Below are 20418 nucleotides of genomic sequence, written 5' to 3' on the forward strand. Positions count from 1 at the left end.
ATCAAACATTTTAGAGAAAAATAAAGTTACAGTAACTTGGTTATAGAAGTGTACACACCCTTTTATAATTAGGGGTGTGGCTATGTTCAGCATGAACCAATCACATTCAATCTCATGTTCAAAAGTAATTATACGGCTGTCAGCAATTAAATTATTCTGATTAAACACAGATAAAGACCAGCTGTTTCTGTAGGATTTTCGTCACATCTTGGTTTCATCTTCCTGCTGAAGCCATGGTCCTCAGAGAGCTTAATAAGCCTGTACAGAGTCTCGCTGTCGAAAGGACTCGATCAGGAGAGGGGTATTAAAAAATTTCCAAAACATTAGATGTACCCTAGAACAGTGGTTTTCAAAGTGGGGGCCGCCAGGGGGCGCCCAGGGGCCTAAAGAATTTGGTGTGAAAAATAAATACATGATTTTCTCATTCTCAGACAATCACACACACACAATCAATTCATACTCTAATGTAATGTAAATATGCAAGATGTAATTATTAATTTAAAAAAAGGGATATATTCAGAAGTCTGTGTTTTTAATGTGTTTTAAAGACATCTTGCAAAAGGGGGGCCTCAGTCAAATGTTAATGCCATTTGGGAGGCCTTGCCCTGGAAAAGTTTGGGAACCACTGCCCTAGAACACCGTGAAGGCCGTCATCAACAAGTGGAGAAAGTGGAGAACAGGAAGGACATCACCAAGAACAGGATGGTCCTCCAAAATACACAAAAAGACAAGACAAAATCTTAACAGGAAGGCTGCCAAGAGACCTACAGCAACATTAAGTGAGCTTCAGGAATATCTGACAAGTACTGACTGCTCTTTGCATGTGACAATAATCTTTCTATGGGTGCTTCTCGTTTCCTTTCCTCACTTCCTTTCCTTGCATTTTAGCTCCGCCCCTTTAGGATGCGAGGGAAGGCTGCAAGGATGAGATGTGAGGAGAGAGGAATGAAAGCAAGTCGAATGGACTGTCCTCACTCTCTCAAGCGTCACATTAAAGCGACGTCAATTAATGATGACTGTGCTCGGCTGGGTTACCTCACTGCGCTTCATTGATCTGCTGTTAAAAAAAAAAAAATTCTTTGATGTGCCATTATGTTGTTGGAGCTTGGTTAAAAACGACATGCAAAATGCACTGAAAGTATGTGAAATATCTGGGTTATTCAACAAAGAATGAATGAACAATACATAAATTATCGAATCTTCTGTGCAGCTTTGCATATCCAAACATGCAAGGATCAATAAATTACAATACTCATTATAAGCACATTATTATTTGTTTATATTTCATGCACAATTCCATCACATCATCCAAGGACTGTGTTTGAGATCGTGGCAGATGTAAAGGAGGAGGGGAATTTATACGTGCGTCAGGTTTTTCAACAAGAAACGTTTCCGCACCCATGTATCCTCGCTCCTACTGTAGCTCCTCTGGAAGCTTCCTCACGCCTCGTTCCTCAGCTCCTCTCGGTGCAATCAGAGAATCGATATGTATTTCAAGATGGTTGACGTCGATCGATTTCCAGTTCAGGAAACGAGGACGCATCAATTTGAGGATTGAGAAGCACCCTATATTGTGACTCTAATCTCTTGTGTCTTGTGAGATTGGTGAAAACCGCCATTGTAACTGTCTCCCTGTGACATCAGCGCAGCACACAACCACTGACTTCTCACACGAATGATGGAAATACAGTACCAAATCACAAATCAGCAACAGAATCACTAAGAATATCTCAGAAAAATCTTTCTAAGCATATGCCATGTGTTTCAGGGTGGGGTTTTCCTTTAAGGGGATGCCCCCATTAGTAAAATCTCCTCAGACCCATCTGGTGTCTTTTGTATTAATCCAATAACAGCATGGCGGCCATCTGCTCTAATATGGACTGCATTGTAATTCCCCGACACTTCCCATAGCGCTCAGTACTACATTTTAGACCTGTGGTGTATTTTGTGAGCCTGGCTTTGGAATGTATTTATTGAATTTTTAATTACAGTAATTAAATTGGGATTAATGACGCTCCCGGTAGGTGGCGCCACATTGCGCCGAAAAGACGCCTAGCGGAAAGCAGGCAGGACAACACCGCTACTTTTATTCCGCAATGGAAAGTTTGAAAGTGTCGCACTCGATGGCAAAATTAGCTGAAAAAGAAATGGAGAGATAATGCTGCGCAGACCTTTTATACTCCACAAAAGCGTGGAGGATGGGAACACGGACTCTGGAGCTGAAACTGCAGGGTGAGTTAGCCTGCAATGCTAACCTTTTTTGTTGATGTCGGTCACTTTGGATACGTCTGAAACCGCACACTCATGTACTGAATAGTGTGTCAAAAAGAGTACTCTGCCGCAGAGGCTCCACTGGATAGATACACACTGTTTAGTGCGCTAGTATGCGCTTTTCAGACGCAGCCTTTGTTTGTAGTATCCAAGTGGGCGACGGATAAACACAACTGTAACCATGAGAGTCGAGTGAACGTTCAATTTTACTCGGGGTTTTGCGACGTTGTGTCGTTTAACTAACTAACTAACTAACTAACTAAACAACTCTGTGAAAAATGAAACGCTGAAAAACAAAAACAGTCTTAGCATCCTCCAAACATCAAGCATCCATTGAGCCGTGTAAAATACTGTATCTTAGACTGAAATTATAAATAAGCCACAAACCCTTCGCTGGGTCACTTTGAATTCACTAATAATTGAGAAAACGATAAATTGCATAGGATCTTGAATGCTGCCCAGGACTAATTAAAGCAAGCGGTGACCTTTAAGTGGATTAAAATGGAAATAACTTTGAATATTACTCTTTTAACAGCGAAAATGGCGCATCTAAGAAATCCACTCGAGCTAACATGTTAAAGTACTTGTACTAAAGTGTACTTAAGCATGAAAAGTAAATATTATAAAGCCCAAGGTTGCCTGGTGTGTGGAAAAACTAGTCCCAAAAGGCTTGTGTTAAAGAAACATGCAGTTTCCCCAAGAGATTATAATATTTACAAGTACAGTTATAATATTTACAAGTATTTAAAACACACCTTTTAATGAAACGATGCCGTTTTCCTCAAGGACCATATATTAATAGAAATTAATAACGCTTCTGGGTAGCTGTATGTCTTTCATCTATAAAATACATCAATAGTTTGGTACGGTCTAATGCAGATTATTTTGTGTGAAATCCACAGAATAGCATGAAGAAGTGAGACTGGGCCTGATTTCTTTCTTGCTCAGACTGTAGACTCATCAGTGACTACATTTACATGGACAGCCGTAATCTAATTATTGACCTTACTCTGAGTAAAACAATATTATAATTAAGGTGTTTACATGAGTCGCTTTTAGGATACTCCTTTCATGTTCCCGTTTTACATGTTATAGAACATAGATCGATTAACAGCACACGTCATTACGTCACCGTGCCACGCTGTCCGACGTTCCCTCCAGAATTTCATGTATTAACATACAGTTGGTCTTTGTTATGGTACCGTATACAGTTTTGGGTGTTTTTATTTAAAATTTTTGCGAACACTTCAAGTGCGGTTAATTATTTGTCATGGTGTACGTACAAATAGATGACTGCTTGAAGCCGTGGGCTGCGTCCCAAACCGCGTACTTAACTGCTGTATAGTAGTCAAGATACATGTATTTCGCCTACTATATGCATGTGTTTCGCCTACTGTGTGGTAGGTGACTACGCGGTTTGGGACACAGCCGTGCTCTCTTGTTTTCCGTAAAACGGTTGAGCACAGCCGTGTGTACGTGTCCTGTCGCAAAATGCGGTGAAAACTCCCACACGACGTTAATAATGTGATTAATGTGTTTACATGTCTGTAATGCACATCGATAATGCGACTAAAACAGGAATACTCCACATGTCTTAATTCGATTTGTGTTTACTTCGAGTATGAACTTAATCGGATTAAGGTAATTAAAAATTGCTGTTTACGTGGTAGTTTCTTAATCAGAGTATTGTCTTAATCAGGTTAATGTTGGATTATTGTTATCCATGTAAACGCACTGAGTGCCTGTAGAGGACAAACTAAAAGTAGAGAGACTAAGCATATTTTGTCCGTTTTGTACAAATTACACAAAATGACAGACATTAATTTATATATTTTTGTTTGTTGTATGAACAAAACGGTTGAAGTTTTTTGTTTACCATGTTTGGCATTCAGAAGAAACATGGCCAGTAGATCAGAATGGACTTAAAAGACTTTAGACAAATAATAAATGCCATTTATGATTGTGTAATGGTTTGTCCCACATCCTTCTTATAATGTCGTAATTGTCATATAATGCACTGCTCAACTATAATAGTTTCGTTGTCAAACTATTGATAGATATGTAGATATATACAATTTTATTCCTCCCATATAATATGACGACCAGATGTCACTACTTGTAAGGATGAGAAAACCAACACACAACAAGCACATCTTTAAAAGTAAAAGTAGTCTGTGAGAGTAATATCTCTTATTGTAGTTACAATACCTTATAGATGCATCATTTGACCTGTTCATTCACTATATTTCACTCATAACTGCAGCCCACAACCTCTTGGCTCCAATCTTAACAGTCTTGTTTTTGTTTTTGTTTTTTTAGATCAGACTGCAGCAAAATGTCTTGCAGTAGCAGTAAGTACAATACTCTTACATATTATAATATTGCATTACATATTTCAGATTTTTAAACCTTGTTCTACTTCTTTTGTTTCCATAATCCTTCCTTTGTTGGCCTCTGCGTGTTTCTGCCTCTGCATGTTGACAGCCATATGGCAGGCCAGGGTCAGGACCCTGTTTCGTACTTTATTAGTTTAAAAAAAATCCCCTTTAACACTTTACATAATCCTTGTCTTCTGTGCGTTTGCCTCATTTTGGCCTTTGTGATTACTCAGCCTCATGCCAAGAATAGTTTTTATACCTTGAACACGTAATCCTCTGCTTCTCCACCTAGTTGAACTCATGAGTCGTGATCCCCTACCAGTCGCCATGCACCTGCTGGCCAACCCGGGTGACTCTCTCCTTCTCCAGCACACCCTGGACCGCCTGCTTGATTGGGTGTGTCCGGGCTTGCGACTCTTCCATGTGTCTGAACGTGCCTGCCCGGTACGCGAGTACACCCGTGCTCACTTGTGCCCGCCAACCAGCTACCCCTCACTAGCCGTCACCTTTTTCCTGCACGAGTCCTACGGTGAAGAACGCATCCTCCGGGTCCTTGACTTCCTCCAGCGCCCACCCTGGCAGTACCACCACACTGAGAATGGCCATGCGAGCTCTGATGCCATGCTCCGACCATACCTGCTGCCTGGACGGGACTTCTACAGTCTTGGCCCAGGTATGCCAGTGTGGGCCGTGCGTCCGGTGCATTGCGGAGGTGAAGTGCTACGCATGACTCTGCACAGCGGGCATGAGAATTTTGAAGACACTGTGAGACTTTATGAGACAGTTCTGCGTGTGAGGGCTGAGGAGCAGAAAGCTGGGTTTTGCTGGTTTACCTTGCTGAAAGAGAGGACTTTCAGTCTGCAGCTAGCACTCAAGCAGCTGGCGCCTGGTGTGAGGGTGGAGACGTGCCATTCTGCTGTGCTGCAGTTCAAGGTGGGTGAAATTGGCCAGCTCGTTCCCCTGCTGCCCAACCCATGCTCGCCTATCAGTGCCACCCGCTGGCAGACTGAGGACCTGGATGGTAGCAAGATCCTCTTTCAGGTAAGTGGCGGGAATTTCCAGGCATATTATGGCATAAATGTTGTTTTTTCATGATTGAAATATGCTCACCTCGACCGCTAATTTTTAAAATACATTATCAAAGGTTTTTAAAGCACATGTCTAGTCACTGTGAAGTTTGTTTACCGTGTGTGATTCATTATCTGTGCCAGAGTACTCTCATTGTACCACTGAATATCGTATTACCATGCTTCAGCTGTATGAACTGAAGCAGATATAAATATTACTGCTTATTTTTCGAGTCAATTGATCGTTCCCCAGCTCTTAGTGTGAAATTTACTTCAAGGAACATTTTACCCTTCCAACTTGTTTTGGCCAACACCAAATAATCAACCCGAAAAGTTGAACAGACGAGCAGAAACCTGATCAGCCTTTCGTCTGAAATGTAAATATGCGGTAATAAGCTGGGATATGTGGAACAAGGTTTTTCCTGTGGAACTGTGTTGGTTTTTGGTCCTGGGACAAGCTGCCAAAAAGCAATTCTAAGAGGCTCAGGAGGCACAAAAGGCTGGATGCTCTGAAACATAATTAACAACCAGGGTAGTCAATCTGTAGGGATAAAGCTCCCGTTGCTTCCCTTGATTCGGTCTGGCGGTCAAAGCGTTCCCTGATGGAAAAGAAATGTGTGTGCTGGAAACTAATCTAGACCACCATAGGAAGTGAAACCGCACCAAGCTTGAAAAAATGTACGAAAGTACATTTCAAGATGGATAACCACCGCAAACCTCAATGACCTGGACGATATTCTGGTAGTGAATTGTTGCTCCAGGCATTCGTGGCCTGATTTACTAAAAGCACTTATAAAGTAGACTTCAAACGCAGTGCTACGCCATGTGGCCTAGTGTCATTAGTGTCATTGTGATTAGCTTATTGATATTGAATCTTAAATAAACTGTGAACAATCCGACCAGAAAAATTCTGTCATAGTCACACATTCATACACATCATATTCAGTTAAACCACCTTTTAGTCCAGTAGACAACCCTAACATTAATTACATAACTTCAGCAAGCTGTGTTTTCCCAGTTGAAAAGTTGTATAATAAGAGCATCAACATGACATTTTATTTAAAGCTCCAGTTTGTTATAGGTCTAACCTGTTTCTAGACCTGTAAGAATCCATGTCATTTAGGAAAAGACATTTAGCGATATTACCATGCTCTTGCTAGTTTCATTTTGTTTCCATTTTTCTGGTCCAGAAATGAGCTCCACCTCCATCTAGAACAGAGCTGCTCAGGTCTATACCTTTTTTAAACATGAATCACAAGGCACACATAGTTTTAAAAGAATGGGTGGGCTTCAGTGATGGGAAGAGAAAGGATTGTGTGTCACTGCAATTGCAATTCAACTTTCATGCAGCAGAGGGTGGTAAAAAAATTACAAACAGCTTTTTTAATACGTCTTATACTTTAATTTTTATTTGTTTATTTATTTAGCTGGGATTACAGGCAGGTTGATGTGTTTCCCCATAAATGACTAGGCTAACATCACACTCACACAACTGTCACAGATTAAGAGAAGAAAAATGAAGAATTTTAACACACATTTTAATGTGCACATGTGTTTTACAGGTTAAAGGAGGAACACAGCCACAGAGGCTCTTCACGTCGGCTTTTCCACTAAGCTGCCCTGCTCTTCCTCCTAGATCGCTGTTGAGGTGCCCAGTTCCCATCTCAGCCTCCCCAGGCACAAGGTTATGCCAGCTTAAAGAGCGTGCTCTGGGCAGCACTGCTGGATCACACAGATTGGCAGGAGGTGCCACAGAGAGCTTTGGCTCCAGCAGTGCTTGTAGTACTCCTCCTGGCAGCTCCTGTTACTCATCCCAGTGCAGCAGCCCTGCCCTTCTGTCCATCAATCCCTTTGAGCCAGTTGCACCCTCCGGTGCATCTGCGGCTCACCTCGCCCTGGAGCAGGAAGAAGAGGAGCCAGAGACAAACGTAGACACGGGCTGTGCTGTCAATATACAGAGGCCTGCCCTGGACACACTGGTAAGAGATTTGAGATGCTGCCTGCCAGAGGTACAGAGGACGTGGGGTGCATCAGAAGGAGAGAGTCTATCAGACCCCATGGCAGCACAGAGCCTCATACAAGAGCAGGAACAAGTGGATGAGTTCTTCATCTGATTGACTGCTGCAAATAGTACATAAATTAGAGCTATACCAACCTGATACTGAGTATCCGTATCACACTGAACCTGGCTTGAAATGCTGGATCAGCATTAAACCAGATCCACTTTATGCTGTGAACGTATTACATCGATTGACGTGACGCAGATCATGCACCCGAACACGTTTTTAAGCATGTCACCATCACTTCTGATGTTTTGCAGAGCAGAACCTCACAGAGTCAAAGCGATTACTGCGAGGACATCGGCACGGGTTCAGAATGACTTAACCGCCTATAACCAAGGCTATGAGATAAAGTGGGAACGCTGCATCCTTAAACATGATCTAATCATGCCTCAATTTTTGTCAGCAGTTCTAAGGTTGCCTATGGAGTCAGGATCTTTAGGCATATAAGGTCTGTCCAGTTTGGAATGATTCATATTTCTTGTTTTGTTTCCTTATAGTGGGCAGAATTGAAGGCAACATTGTATTACCCTTTTCAGATAAGAAATCCTCTAATTCTGTTCACCGTAACAGAGTAAGAGCTCCAAACTCCTGACTGGGGAATACATTTACAAATACAGTATTGGGATAATATTTGTAAATGGCCATAAAAGGTTTGGCATTTGTCTCGGTTTAAAGTCTGCACTTCTATTATGAATTACAGTGTTGACCAGGCAGTATCATATTTCCTTTATATATTTAAAGCAAAGTAAGAGTGCAGATCAAGGAGCTGTATTACTACAGCAACTGCAAAACATGAGCAAGAATGAACTCACCTATTATAAAAGAAGGCAGGAGAGTCTGAAAGTGTAGAGTCTAACGCAGTTAAAGTCACCTCTTGAAGCAGCATCATTTCTTCACAAGTTCATATCTAGACTTGAACACGAGTCTTTGAGGAGGGAAATCAACGGACGTGTGGTTCTTGATAAAACAGTATCCAGAATCGTTGGCTATTTTTTTTTTTTTTTAAATAACAGTATCTTTGACAACATAAAAACTAAACACTGATCTCTGAAACTCTTACATGCTATTGACAAGCTTATGGTGTAAGTATGCCCACTAAAAGATCACTATATCTTTATCCACGATATTTTTATCCATTTATAGTTACATTTAATCTCGTTGAACATCCGTGAACCAGTTATTACTAGTTATAGCAGCTATAAACCGGTTATGACCTCACCAGTCCTTATTTACTAATCTTGAAGTTAACGAGACAAAAAAAAGCTTGTCATGTAAACAAGAAACCAGAACGGAAAACCCAAGACTCGTTCTATAAATGTTAAATAAATGACTCCTTTCTCGTTATGTGTTTCTTTGTTGAATAATATTTTTAAAATCAGTTTTTTATTATTAGACTTAGATTATGTGGAGTGTCCCTGTGAAATAGTTGTTACAACAGGATAATGATGTATTAGAATGAGGACATTAATATAAACCTGTGATTTGCCTGTGAGCTGCTGAGAAGAAAGTGAATCAACACCTTTTGACCACTCATGTTGGATAATGCAATTACGCTGTGGTATAATGACAGTTAATGAGAACCAAATTAATCTTTTCTGTCTGGTCTTTTTTATTTTACAAAACATAAACCTGTATTTAGAATAATTTACCTCAGTATTGTGGATAATGAAGGGCTTCAAGATTTGCAGCACTAAATTGTACCCTAGCAAAGAATATTAATAATGTATTTTAAATGAATTGAAAAGCATTTTATGTTTGTTTGGTGTTTTTTTTTTTTTTTTAATTTGTGAAATACTTGCATTATTGCATTACTACACTCAATTACATTAAAACACCCATGCCAAACCAGATGGACCTGAATAAACCTGTATGTGACTGAAATGAACTAGTGAGTTCAGTTCTAGCACAGTCTAACACAGAGAAAAACACAGAGAACTCCTTCACTCAGAGAGGTCAGAGGAACAGTAACAGAAAAACTTTTTTAATGGCAAATTAATGCAACATGCAACCTATTATCATTGTCATGTCTTTTACTCAAAATAATACTACATATTATTATTATTATTATTATTAAATGGTAAATAATGGTAAACTTGTATAGCACCTTTTAACCTTATCGGTTCTACAAAGTGCTTTACACTGTATGTCATTCACCCATTCATTCACATTCTCACACACACACACACACACACTCAAAAACCATGCAAGGCGCTAGCCTGCCATCAGGAGCAACTTGGGGTTCAGTGTCTTGCCCAATGACACTTTGGCATGTGGAGTCATGTGGGCCGGGAATCAAACTGCCAACCACCTGAGCCACAGCCGCCCATCTTATTATTATTATTATTATTATTATTATTACTAGAACAACTATTATTAAAGCTCATTCTCACATCACTGTTTTGAGTTCTATAATTCTGATAACAAAGCAGATCATATTACTCGGACCCATAGATCTTGGGTTTTAATTATTTTTAATTTTATCCAAGCCAAATCGAATTTAGTCTGACAAACCATCTATAGTCTGGTTTTTGAAAACAAAAGCCATTTACATTTCTAAGGCAGTTGAAATAAACTGCACGTCACATAATCTCCAGCAGAGGGCAGTTTTACAATTGTTTTACAATTTACCTCACCAAGCTTCTTACTGCTAGTTGTAGCTTCCCTTTGTTAATTTACCATGGATTGCAATAAATTAATCTTCTTTGTTTTCTGGTGAAATTTTTTAGAATTTCTTTTTTCTGCTCTTTTGAGAGTTGGGCAGGACTACATTTGGTGGAAGTGATGTCAGTGATGTCATTCTACAAGAATAATTAACAAAGCTGTTTTTATAATACTCATTGTTTACAGTTGAGAACAACAACACTGATAGTTTTTATACTTTTGTAGGATAAAATCTTCTAGAAGTTAATCTGATCTTGCTGATCTTCAGTGGCAAAATTGACGACGCTAAATGGTGAATAACACTTGTCACTATTTTGTGATAGGCCGTTAAATGAGAGGCGTATAAAGCTCATATTAATCCATTTTATTAAATTGGAGGCGATAGACTGCTTCTGCACATTACATTGTTGTGTTCTGCTGATCACTGTATTATAATTAAACAATAATCACTCTGAAGGATCCTTAATTTACACACCTGTGGCTGAGAGAGTGGTCAGGTGGAGTCAGGTATCTTTAATAGGTATAAGAAGTTATTTGTTCTGTTCATGTAAAATATAAAAAAAATTATTCTTATGCTAATTACAATGTGCTATGTACAGTTACACATACATATACACATATTTGCATATTATAGTAGCATGAAAATTAAATTCAAATCACATTTTGTTCTACACATTTGTTCTAGACTCATACCACATGATTATACATACTGTAAGTTGTCCTCTTGCCCCATCATATGACAGCATCCATTTAGCACCAGACAGAATAAAAAGTCACATGCCTGTTGACTTGCACGTAGCTCCGCTCTATTCTGTTAGAGAATATTTCACTTTAGTATGGAATCTGGTCACAGCACATAATCTGAGGGAGTTTTATGGCAGCCAGTCCATGCCAGCTTCTTTGTCCATCGTCCGCTTGCTGTGACTCGTAGTTTCCTTGGATCAAACCTCCAGTACTGCTGTTCACGGAAAAAATAAAGCCTTCCATCGGCTCTTGTCACGGCACCGTTGGCCCGCCGTGGCACTCCCTTCCAATCAGCAAGGCCTCTAGGGTAGTATGGCTCAGAGCGCAATGTCTCCAGGTTTAACACAAAGTAACGTGAGCCTTTAAAGACCACCATGTGTCCTAGAGGAGCATAGAAGAAGGCGCAGTCTGGGTGTCGCGGCATGTCACACTCGCTGCTCTTCCTGGGGAAGCCAAGGTCCAAAGTAGGGCCTGAATATCGCCATATGTGTTTGCCTGCCGATTAAAGAGGAGTTTAATGTGGTGCTTGAAATTTTGTGAGCCCTTCAGAATTTTCTTTATATCTGCATAAATATGGCCTAAAACATCATCAGATTTTCACACAAGTCCTAAAAGTAGATAAAGAGAACCCAGTTAAACAAATGAAACAAAAATGTTATACTTGGTCATTTATTTATTGAGGAAAATGATCCGATATTACATATCTGTGAGTGGCAAAGTATAGGATTAGCAGTTAATTTAAAGGTGAAATTAGAGCCAGGTGTTTTCAATCAATGGGATGGCAATCACGTGTATGTGAGTGCCCTGTTTTATTAAAAAATAAATGACCAATTATATATTTTTTCATAAAAAAATAAATGACCAATTATAATATTTTTAGCTCATTTCTTTAATTCGGTTCTCTTTGTCTACTTTTAAGGCTTCTGTGAAAATCTGATGATTTTAGGTTTTAGGTAATATTTATGAAGAAATTTATCAATTCTAAAGGGTTCACAAACTTTCAAGCACCACTGTACATATACCAACCTGTGGATTTAAACACGTTACGAGCAAGGCAAAGTTTATCCATAGATACAGTGGATAATGCAGATGATCATATAAAAAAAATATATTTCAACCCCTTCCTCCTTATCCTTAATGCTACTAGAATTAATAAGAACCCACCACTGAAAAAGTAAAGTTTGCCATCCAGTGGAGAGAAGGCAGCAGCCTCGATGGCGAATGGAAGCTGAGGCCAGCGCTGCTTCAGAGGAAGTGGAGCACTTACATTACCCCCAGATGTCACTGTCCAGAACAGACCACCTCTGAAGACTAGCACTGTGCCGTTCCCATCTTTAAAAAGAGCAAATACAAATGATTAACAAAGCAGAGTACTGTATAGGCATACAAGAAATGTACCCAGGGGCCCTAGCCACTAGGGGGTCCTCGATGAGCACAAATTTGAAGTAAATGATCAGGCCATCATGCTGCCACACATAACAAGGGACATAGAACATGAGCCAATGAATGAAAGTCACATAATATGAAATAAATCTAGAAATGTTACTGGTTGGTCAGTTACATCCTACCCTAAAAAGGAAAGAAAAGCCAGAGAAAGTTCATTTTCCCCAATGTCTTGGATTAAAAACTAACTATAAACTCAAATGGGCCAAAGAAGACTCAACATGCTGCCACTACTGACCATTGAGTTGAAGCTTGTTAAACGATTTAGTGGTTGAGTTTGCATATTGAGTTTGCAAAATTCTGAAAAAGTCGGGACAGTCTGGAAAACGCTAATAAAAACAAAGAGGAGTGATTTTTAAATGTACTTTGACTTGTATTTAAACAGAAAACATATAAAGACAAGGTATTTGATGTTTTACCTAATCAACTACATAGTTTTTTGAAGGTAAACATTTACTTTGAAATTGATGCATGCAACACGTTCCAGAAAAGTTGGGACACGGGCAATTTAGGACTAATAGCGATGTGAGAAGTTGAAATAAGAAGGTAATGTGAAACAGGTGAGGCAATCGTCTAATCATAGTATATAAGGAGCCTCCAAAAAAGGCCTAGTCCTTCAAGAGCAAGGATGGGTCGAGGCTCGCCAATCTGCCAACAGATGCATCAGTGAATAACCCAACACTTTGAGAACATCTTTCCCCAAAGACAAATTGGTAGGATTTTGGGCATTTCACCTTCTACAGTGCACAATATAATTAAAAGATTCAAGGAATCCGGTCAAATCTTGGTGCGTAAAGGGCAAGGCCAAAAACCACTTCTGGATCTGCGTGATCTCAGATGTCACTGTCTTAAAAACCGTCATGAGTCTGTAATGGATATCCTGACATGGGCTCGGGAATACTTTGGTAAACCTTTGACACGGAACACCATTCGCCGCTGCATCCACAGATGCAAGTTAAGGCTTTACTATGCAAAGCAGAAGCCATACATCGACACTGTCCAGAAGTGCTGCCGACTTCTCTGGGCTCGGTCTCATCTGAGATGGACAGTAGCACAGTGGAATCGTGTTTTGTGGTCTGATGAGTCAACATTTCAAATAATGTTTGGATAAAATAGCCATCGTGTTCTCTGGGCCAAAGAGGAAAAGGACCATCCAAGCTCTTATCAGCATCAGATCCAAAAGCCAGCATCTGTCATGGTATGCGGGTGTGTCAGTGCTCATGGCATGGGTAACTTGCACATCTGTGAGGGCATCATTAATGCAGAAAGAAATGTACACAATTTGGAGCAACATATGCTACCATCCAGAGCAGGACAACGCCAAATCACATTCTGCCTGGATTACAAGCTCATGGTTGGGTAAGCAGAGAGTGCGGGTGCTAGCATGTCCTGCCTGCAGTCCTGACCTGTCTCCCATTGAGAATGTGTGGCGAATTATGAAGCACAAAATAAGGCAACGAAGACCCCGTACAGTTATGCAGTTGAAGAAATGCATAATGGATGAATGGTTGAAAATTCCGCTTGCTAAACTTAACCACCTGGTGTCTTCACTCAGCACCCAAACACTTAATAAGTGTTATTAAAAGAAAAGGTGATGTTACACAGTGGTAAACAGTTGACTGTCCCAACTTTTTTGGAGTGTGTTTCAGTCATCAGATTTGAAATGAGTGTATATATTCAAAAATAAATTAAATTCACAAAAACATGAAATAATGTGTTAATAATGTTTTCAATAATACAGGGTGAATTGAATTTTCAAATGGACTTTTTTTGTTTGTTTGTTTGTTTGTTTTTGCATTTTCCATACTGTCCCAACTTTTTCAGAATTGGTGCTGTACAAAAACAAAGACTTAAATAACAGTGTTCATTAGGTGCAATCGGGAACAGGTGTGTGTGATCAGTGGTGTCATCATGTGATGTGCAAAGGCTGATGGGTAGTGCAGAATGAGCTCGTTACATTAATTCTGGCATTTCGTCATAGGCTTCATCAGTTTCATTTAGAAATGATTTAAAATTTTTGTAAAAGCATTTAATGGCCCATAGCTCAAAATATATGCATATATTGCTTACTTTATTGATGAGCTTCCTTTCTTATACATTCTGCTGATGGAATAGAAATCAATCATAAACAAATTAATTATTTTATGGCCGCAAGTCTGTTATGAGATTAGTCAGGACACTGTTGGGTTTCTGTGTGTAGAGTATCGTGACTCTGTGTTTAGCTGCTGGTGATCAGGGCGATGGGAAATGCGAGGACTGTGAGCCCCCTGCTGGGCAAACAATTCACACCTCTCCACAATAACATTGTTATGGAGATAAAATGGACAGAACAACTAAAGCTTTTTTGATAGTAAAACACCGTATACAACTGCCACAGTAAATGGTTAAATTTTAAACCTAGTAGGCTTGGTAAAAACGATATACTACAAAAAAAAAAAACCTGCAAACTTAAAAGCCCTGCGTATCTACTTTCATATAAACCATTAATCACTACTGTGAAGGGTGACTTCACAAATAAATTCAATGCTGAACTTGGGCACCCCCAAAACATGTGGAAATTCCATTTTTTGACCTCTCACTTTGTTTTCTTTGTAAATGACCAGAATTCTGTATAAATCCTGTATAAAGCACTATTGAGCTGCACTCCATGATTTAAAGGTGCTTTATTATTTAAAAAAAGAAAAAGGTTTATTGTTATTGTAATATTATAGTATCCTCTGTCTGTCTTACCCATCGTGATTGCATCAAATGTGTTCCTGCAATAATGGGGCCAGGTAAGATCTTCCATAGGCTCGTCAGATAACTCCCAATCTTGCATGGCCCAGCTAAGATCTTGGCTTGGGATCTGCTCCACTGCACCTCCAGATGGTTTACCTACACACATTAAAAAAAAAAAAAAAAAAAAAAAAAAAAAAAAATTAAAATTTTTTAAGCAAAAAAATCAACCCTGGAAATTCTGTTCAATTCAAAACTATATTTTCAACACAACAGACAAGGTTAAGCAAAGATTAAAGCACTTAAATATTGATTTGTTATCATTCTGAGCAATGGCAGTCAAACAATAGAAGCAAATGAAGCATCTGCCAATAAAAGTCACTTTTCTATTCATCTTAACAATTTACTATTTGACTTTAGTCTTCTAAAACTGTATACTGTAATGATTTATAATCCCATTATCCGTGCCACCCAGAAGAGGACGGGTTCCTCTCAAGGTTTCTTCCTCATGGAGTTTTTTTTCTTGCCATTCTCATCTCTGTTTACTCATCAGGTGTCCACAATTACATGACAGAAAACTGGAAGAATGAGTTCATTACATTAATTCTATCATTTCGTCATAGGCTTCATCAGTTTCATTTAGAACGGATTTTTAATTTTTGTAAAAGCATTTAATGGCCCATAGCTCAAAACGTATGCTTATATTGCTTACTTTATTAATGAGCTTCCTTTACTCTAATTTCTTTGAATTATGTTTAACCCTTTCTTATACATTCTGCTGATGGAATAGAAATCAGCTTATCAGACATTTTCAATCAGTATAAACAAATGAATTATTTCATCACCGCGAGATTATAAGATTAGTCAGGACATTGTTGGGTTTCTGTGTGTAGAGTATCATGATTCTGTGTTTAGCTTCTGGTGATCAGGACAATGGGAAATCCAGATTTCTGAAAACGTCTACTAAAAATGAACTGAATATGCAAGCTATATAAAACAAGGATTGTGTTTATGGATGCGGGTGGGGAAAAAATGCCAGAAACCCCAACACAAAGCTTCCTCTGATAAGACTCAGGATGGCTGCACACTGAGTTTGTTTGCAAAAGGCTGAGCAAACATTTGCGCTAACCACAGATAATATCTCCATCCCCAAAGGGCAGTTTTGAGGAGCAACTGAAGATATGGAGAGTGGAGCTCCTCAGCAGGAGACTGTATGTCTCGTGTTTGGTTCTGGGTGGTTGAGCTCTGGATATGTGTGCGGTCCATGGGATATAGTTCACTACCACTGATTTTCATACTCAAAATGGTTTAAAGGCTTGTTAAAGAAGTTCAATAGAACAACAAGGTTAAGAGCGTTCTTCTACAGAACATGTAATTAGAAGGGTTATGGTACATACAATGGACCATGCATACATGCCGTGTAAACAGAAAGTACCCTGAAATGTATATTTATATCACAGTGCTTTTGGATTCTTAATTCTGATTGGTCATTTGGTTGATTAATTTCCTATAACAGCAGCTCTGACAGTTGTGCCAGCTGCAAGGGTTATCATTCAAATACATTAATGCTTCTATAGTAACAGTAGAGACTTGTATGGAGGACATGTCACATAGATGGACATGTTATGTATTGTTAAAATGGGTAAAGGTTCGCAGCAGTGGTGGCTCGTCCATAGGAATGTAAACTCAGAGTCTCCAGTGTCAGTTGTTTATAACAGTCAAAAAGAGGTAAAGCTGTATTTAAGTTTTCTGATGTGGTAATGTCTTCAGGATGGTGAAAATTTGTGGATTCTAGATAATAATACATAATGTTATTATTTATTAATTTATAATATATGAATGAATGTATTTATTTATATAATCATTGATTATTTTTCTATAACACGATGCCTGATCATGTTTTATTTCTTCCTTATTATATATTTGCTGCTAATGATGGATGCAACAGCATAGTACTGAACATGTAGTAGTGATGATATAGCACCTCATGATATTTTGTTCTTATTTTATTATACAATATTATCATCTCTATACTCTGTCCTTGAGAGACTGCAGTTGTGTCCTTCCTTTTGTACATTTTGCAGATTGTGTGGGTTTGTGTTTGAGAGATATGATATCAGTTACACTGTACACTGTCCGTGAGAGTTAAAAGAGATACAGCATTGTGTGTAAAAGGGGTGCAATTTGTGTTCATCTGAAGTCTGGTTGTTGTTAAGATTGCACGCCTGGGGATCCAGAAAGAAGAATGAGGCCCAGAGGTGTTGGACATGAGCATCACGAGTACGAATAAAATGAAGTTAGTCAGACCGACTGAAAAATTCCTCTTCTCCTCTTTCCTCTTGCTTTTGCCATATGCAATTCAAGCCTCATGTTTTAAATCGTGTTTTTGTGCACTATTTCATGCCTTGGAGCAGCTCTTCCAGTTGAAATACAGTGTGATATCCCATTCAAAACTGTGGACATTCCTGTAACATATCACACACATCCTTCAGTTTTAGGATTACAAAGAAGCCGCAGGTAAAAACGTACATTCCAACCTCCCATGATGTTTCATGTGTACCTACCACAAATTTCAGTGCCAAATTTCAAAATGTAAGATTCCCATTCAAAAATCTAAGCCCAGACATCTCTTAAAATGTATCTTCTTATCACTTCTTATCAAAGTGGCATTGTCTTGTATGATCTGATAATTCCTGCTCTCCCAAAAGCACACTCAAGCATATCTGACTGTGTTGTAGTAAAACTTGTCTTTGTCTCAGTGCTCAAGGAAAGATAAAATGTTTCCAGTAAGCTTGACTGCTAGAGACAAGCCTGAAAAATCAGATGCGCCAGCAGACTAAAGAGTATAGCATTCCTTCATGAGTGCTTCAGGACTGACAGATGGACAAGCAGCAGTTCATGTGGAAACCTGCCTGATGGATACTTACCAAGTGTAAACTATAATATACTGAGTTTGTCTTCCTGCTGTTTTTTTTTCCAGGTACAATTGTTTGTGTTGCTTCACAAACAATTGTACAAATTGGTGGATATTTGTGTCTCCTTCTGGTGATGCTAAATGGAGCATTTGGGTCAAAATCAGTGACAGAAGGAATATGGCGGAATAAACCAGAAAACAGTTTCATTATATAGAATGTATTGCATTCTTATGAGCTGTATTTGCCATGGCCTGCATTTTTTTTTAGAACACAGCTCCAGGGTTCCAGCTATGATCCTGGGCTCAAGTTAATGTCTGTGTGGAGTTTCACATGTCCTCTCCATGTTCATGTGCGTATCTTCCGGGCTCTCCAGAGTCCTCCCACCTCCCCAAAACATGCTGGTTGGTGAATTAGCGATGCAGTATTGCCCCTAAGTGTGAATGAGTGTTTGTGTGTGTGCGTGGTGTCCTTTGATGGACTGGCCCATCCAGGATGTATTCCTACCTCATGGCCAATATTCCTGGGATCAGCTCCAGGTCCATGCCAATCCTGACCAGGATAAAGCACTTATGAATGAATTAATTATCACAATCCTGAGTTCACATGCTATGTGCTCTCTCTTTGACAGGAAAGCTGTGGTTTCTGGAACCATTTTGGACTAAAAAATGGCTAAATGGTACCTTCTGCTGCCACATATATCCATTTCATTAAAGAGTGTAATATTTCTAACTGTTACAATGATGTAAAAGAGGAACTGTGTCATAAAAAGCTATTTGTTTACCACCTCATCATCATTTAGGTGACTACACTATTGACTGAGCTATCAGTTTGTGGTCCCATATGTCTAACTAAATGTAAAACTATGGCACGTTATATTCAAGAAGCACTCTAAAAGTGCTATATCAGACTTTTTATTTCACCAGGCGCTGTTGAATTAAAAAAAAGAAAAGAAAAAGAATGGTAGCTTATGCCTGTGTATCAATTATTCAGCAACATTAACTTAATGTACACTTGTTAAGGTGACCAATGAGAAGCTGTGTAAGCTTCCATTAATACTAACAAGATGTATTATGAATACTTCATGATGCCATATGGACTTGATAATACTCCATCCAACTAATTGCAACTTATTTTCTGAAAGTGAAGTAGCAGCAGAGCTGTCGTAGAAACAAGCTAGTGTTAAATGTAGTCCTCTGCTTTTCTTTTTCAAAGATCATTTCTTCCACAGAGGTGCTAGCTGTAAACTCTTTTTTTGAACAGTAGAGCCCCTGGTTAGAATTAGCTCAAGAATGTTTCTTAATAATCCAAGATAAGACAAAGCTTTATTCTTATTCTTTGAACTGTGCACTATAATAATAATGTTCAGTAAAAGGGACAAATAAAACTATCGTGAACATGGAATAACTGTGGAATTCAGTCAGCATGTTCTCAGCAGGAATATTTAAACAACTATCTGTGCAAATAGGTGGACATTGAACAGGAAATAATGTCCAAAAATGTTAAGACTGAAATTAATTTAATGCCCATATGCCAAATGCCTGACTATTGGAAAGAAAAAGCCAAACTGAATTAGTGTACCATAACAAATTTAAAGCTTGAGATCCTTGAATGGTTTGCATCAAGACATCAACTATAACATGAGCTTGAGTGATTGAATTGACTTACTTTAAATAGAAGTAGAACCGATAAATATAACTAGAATTTTGGGTGATTAAATGCAAGACATTTATACATTTTACCATATAATTGTTGCACAGCTGTAATGTCATCCCAGCTCAGCAGTAGACTACGACCAAGCTTCTTATAGTATGGTGACATGAGAGCGTGACGGACTGGTGAGTGCTCTAATCCCAGTGTGTGGCCAATTTCATGAGCAGTGACCAGGAAAAGGTTATGACCTTTGTGACCACTCAGAGTCCAGCGCTCAGCTTTATCAAAGTGAGCCTCACCCCGGCATGGGAAAAAAGCGTGCGCCAGCGCACCACCTGAAGAAAAAAACAAATATGGCAAAGACTATAAGAGAAGGAAGGTGACATCATCATCAACTACACTGCCATATTATGAGACATAGACCAAGTTAGTACATTTTTACACAAAGTGGGCATAATCGTTACCTTGCTAATGAATACGATAGTATTTGAAATTGCACTGGGATATTTCT

General features: G+C 39.0%; 2 protein-coding genes across 4 annotated transcripts in view; one reads left to right on the top strand and one right to left on the bottom strand.

Annotated features, from left to right (window-relative positions):
- Window positions 1–1777: 1777 nt before the first annotated feature.
- LOC128623921 (protein FAM124B) lies at window positions 1778–9526 on the top strand. 2 transcript variants are annotated; one of them, XM_053651099.1, is made up of 5 exons: window positions 2154–2232; window positions 4591–4622; window positions 4756–4772; window positions 4942–5690; window positions 7279–9526. In XM_053651099.1, the coding sequence occupies exons 3-5, from the start codon at window positions 4760–4762 to the stop codon at window positions 7828–7830; spliced, it is 1314 nt and encodes a 437-aa protein (XP_053507074.1). In that variant the 5' UTR covers window positions 2154–2232; window positions 4591–4622; window positions 4756–4759; the 3' UTR covers window positions 7831–9526. The 2 variants fall into 2 exon arrangements, with proteins under 2 accessions (XP_053507073.1, XP_053507074.1); XM_053651098.1 differs by lacking the exon at window positions 4756–4772 and having other exon boundaries at window positions 1778–2232.
- A 741-nt stretch (window positions 9527–10267) lies between these two features.
- mmp28 (matrix metallopeptidase 28) overlaps window positions 10268–20418 on the bottom strand; it is a 28187-nt gene continuing 18036 nt past the window's right edge. For both annotated transcript variants that reach the window (XM_053651096.1, XM_053651097.1), the window contains exons 5-8: window positions 19997–20242; window positions 15358–15501; window positions 12349–12516; window positions 10268–11679 (exon numbers count right to left, since the gene is read on the bottom strand). In XM_053651096.1, coding sequence (XP_053507071.1) covers window positions 11288–11679; window positions 12349–12516; window positions 15358–15501; window positions 19997–20242 — 950 coding nt within the window. In that variant the 3' untranslated portion in view covers window positions 10268–11287. The remainder of the gene's footprint in view (window positions 11680–12348; window positions 12517–15357; window positions 15502–19996; window positions 20243–20418) is intronic.

This window comes from Ictalurus furcatus, chromosome 20 (assembly GCF_023375685.1).
Source record: "Ictalurus furcatus strain D&B chromosome 20, Billie_1.0, whole genome shotgun sequence".
Lineage (NCBI taxonomy): Eukaryota > Metazoa > Chordata > Actinopteri > Siluriformes > Ictaluridae > Ictalurus > Ictalurus furcatus.

Excerpts from the sequence above, each read along its gene's own strand:
- LOC128623921 (XM_053651098.1), top strand. The coding sequence starts at position 2,159 with ATGCTGCGCAGACCTTTTATACTCCACAAAAGCGTGGAGGATGGGAAC. Across the intron at positions 4,623-4,941 it reads CAAAATGTCTTGCAGTAGCA|TTGAACTCATGAGTCGTGAT; the intron begins GTAAGTACAATA and ends TTCTCCACCTAG. Across the intron at positions 5,691-7,278 it reads GTAGCAAGATCCTCTTTCAG|GTTAAAGGAGGAACACAGCC; the intron begins GTAAGTGGCGGG and ends TGTGTTTTACAG.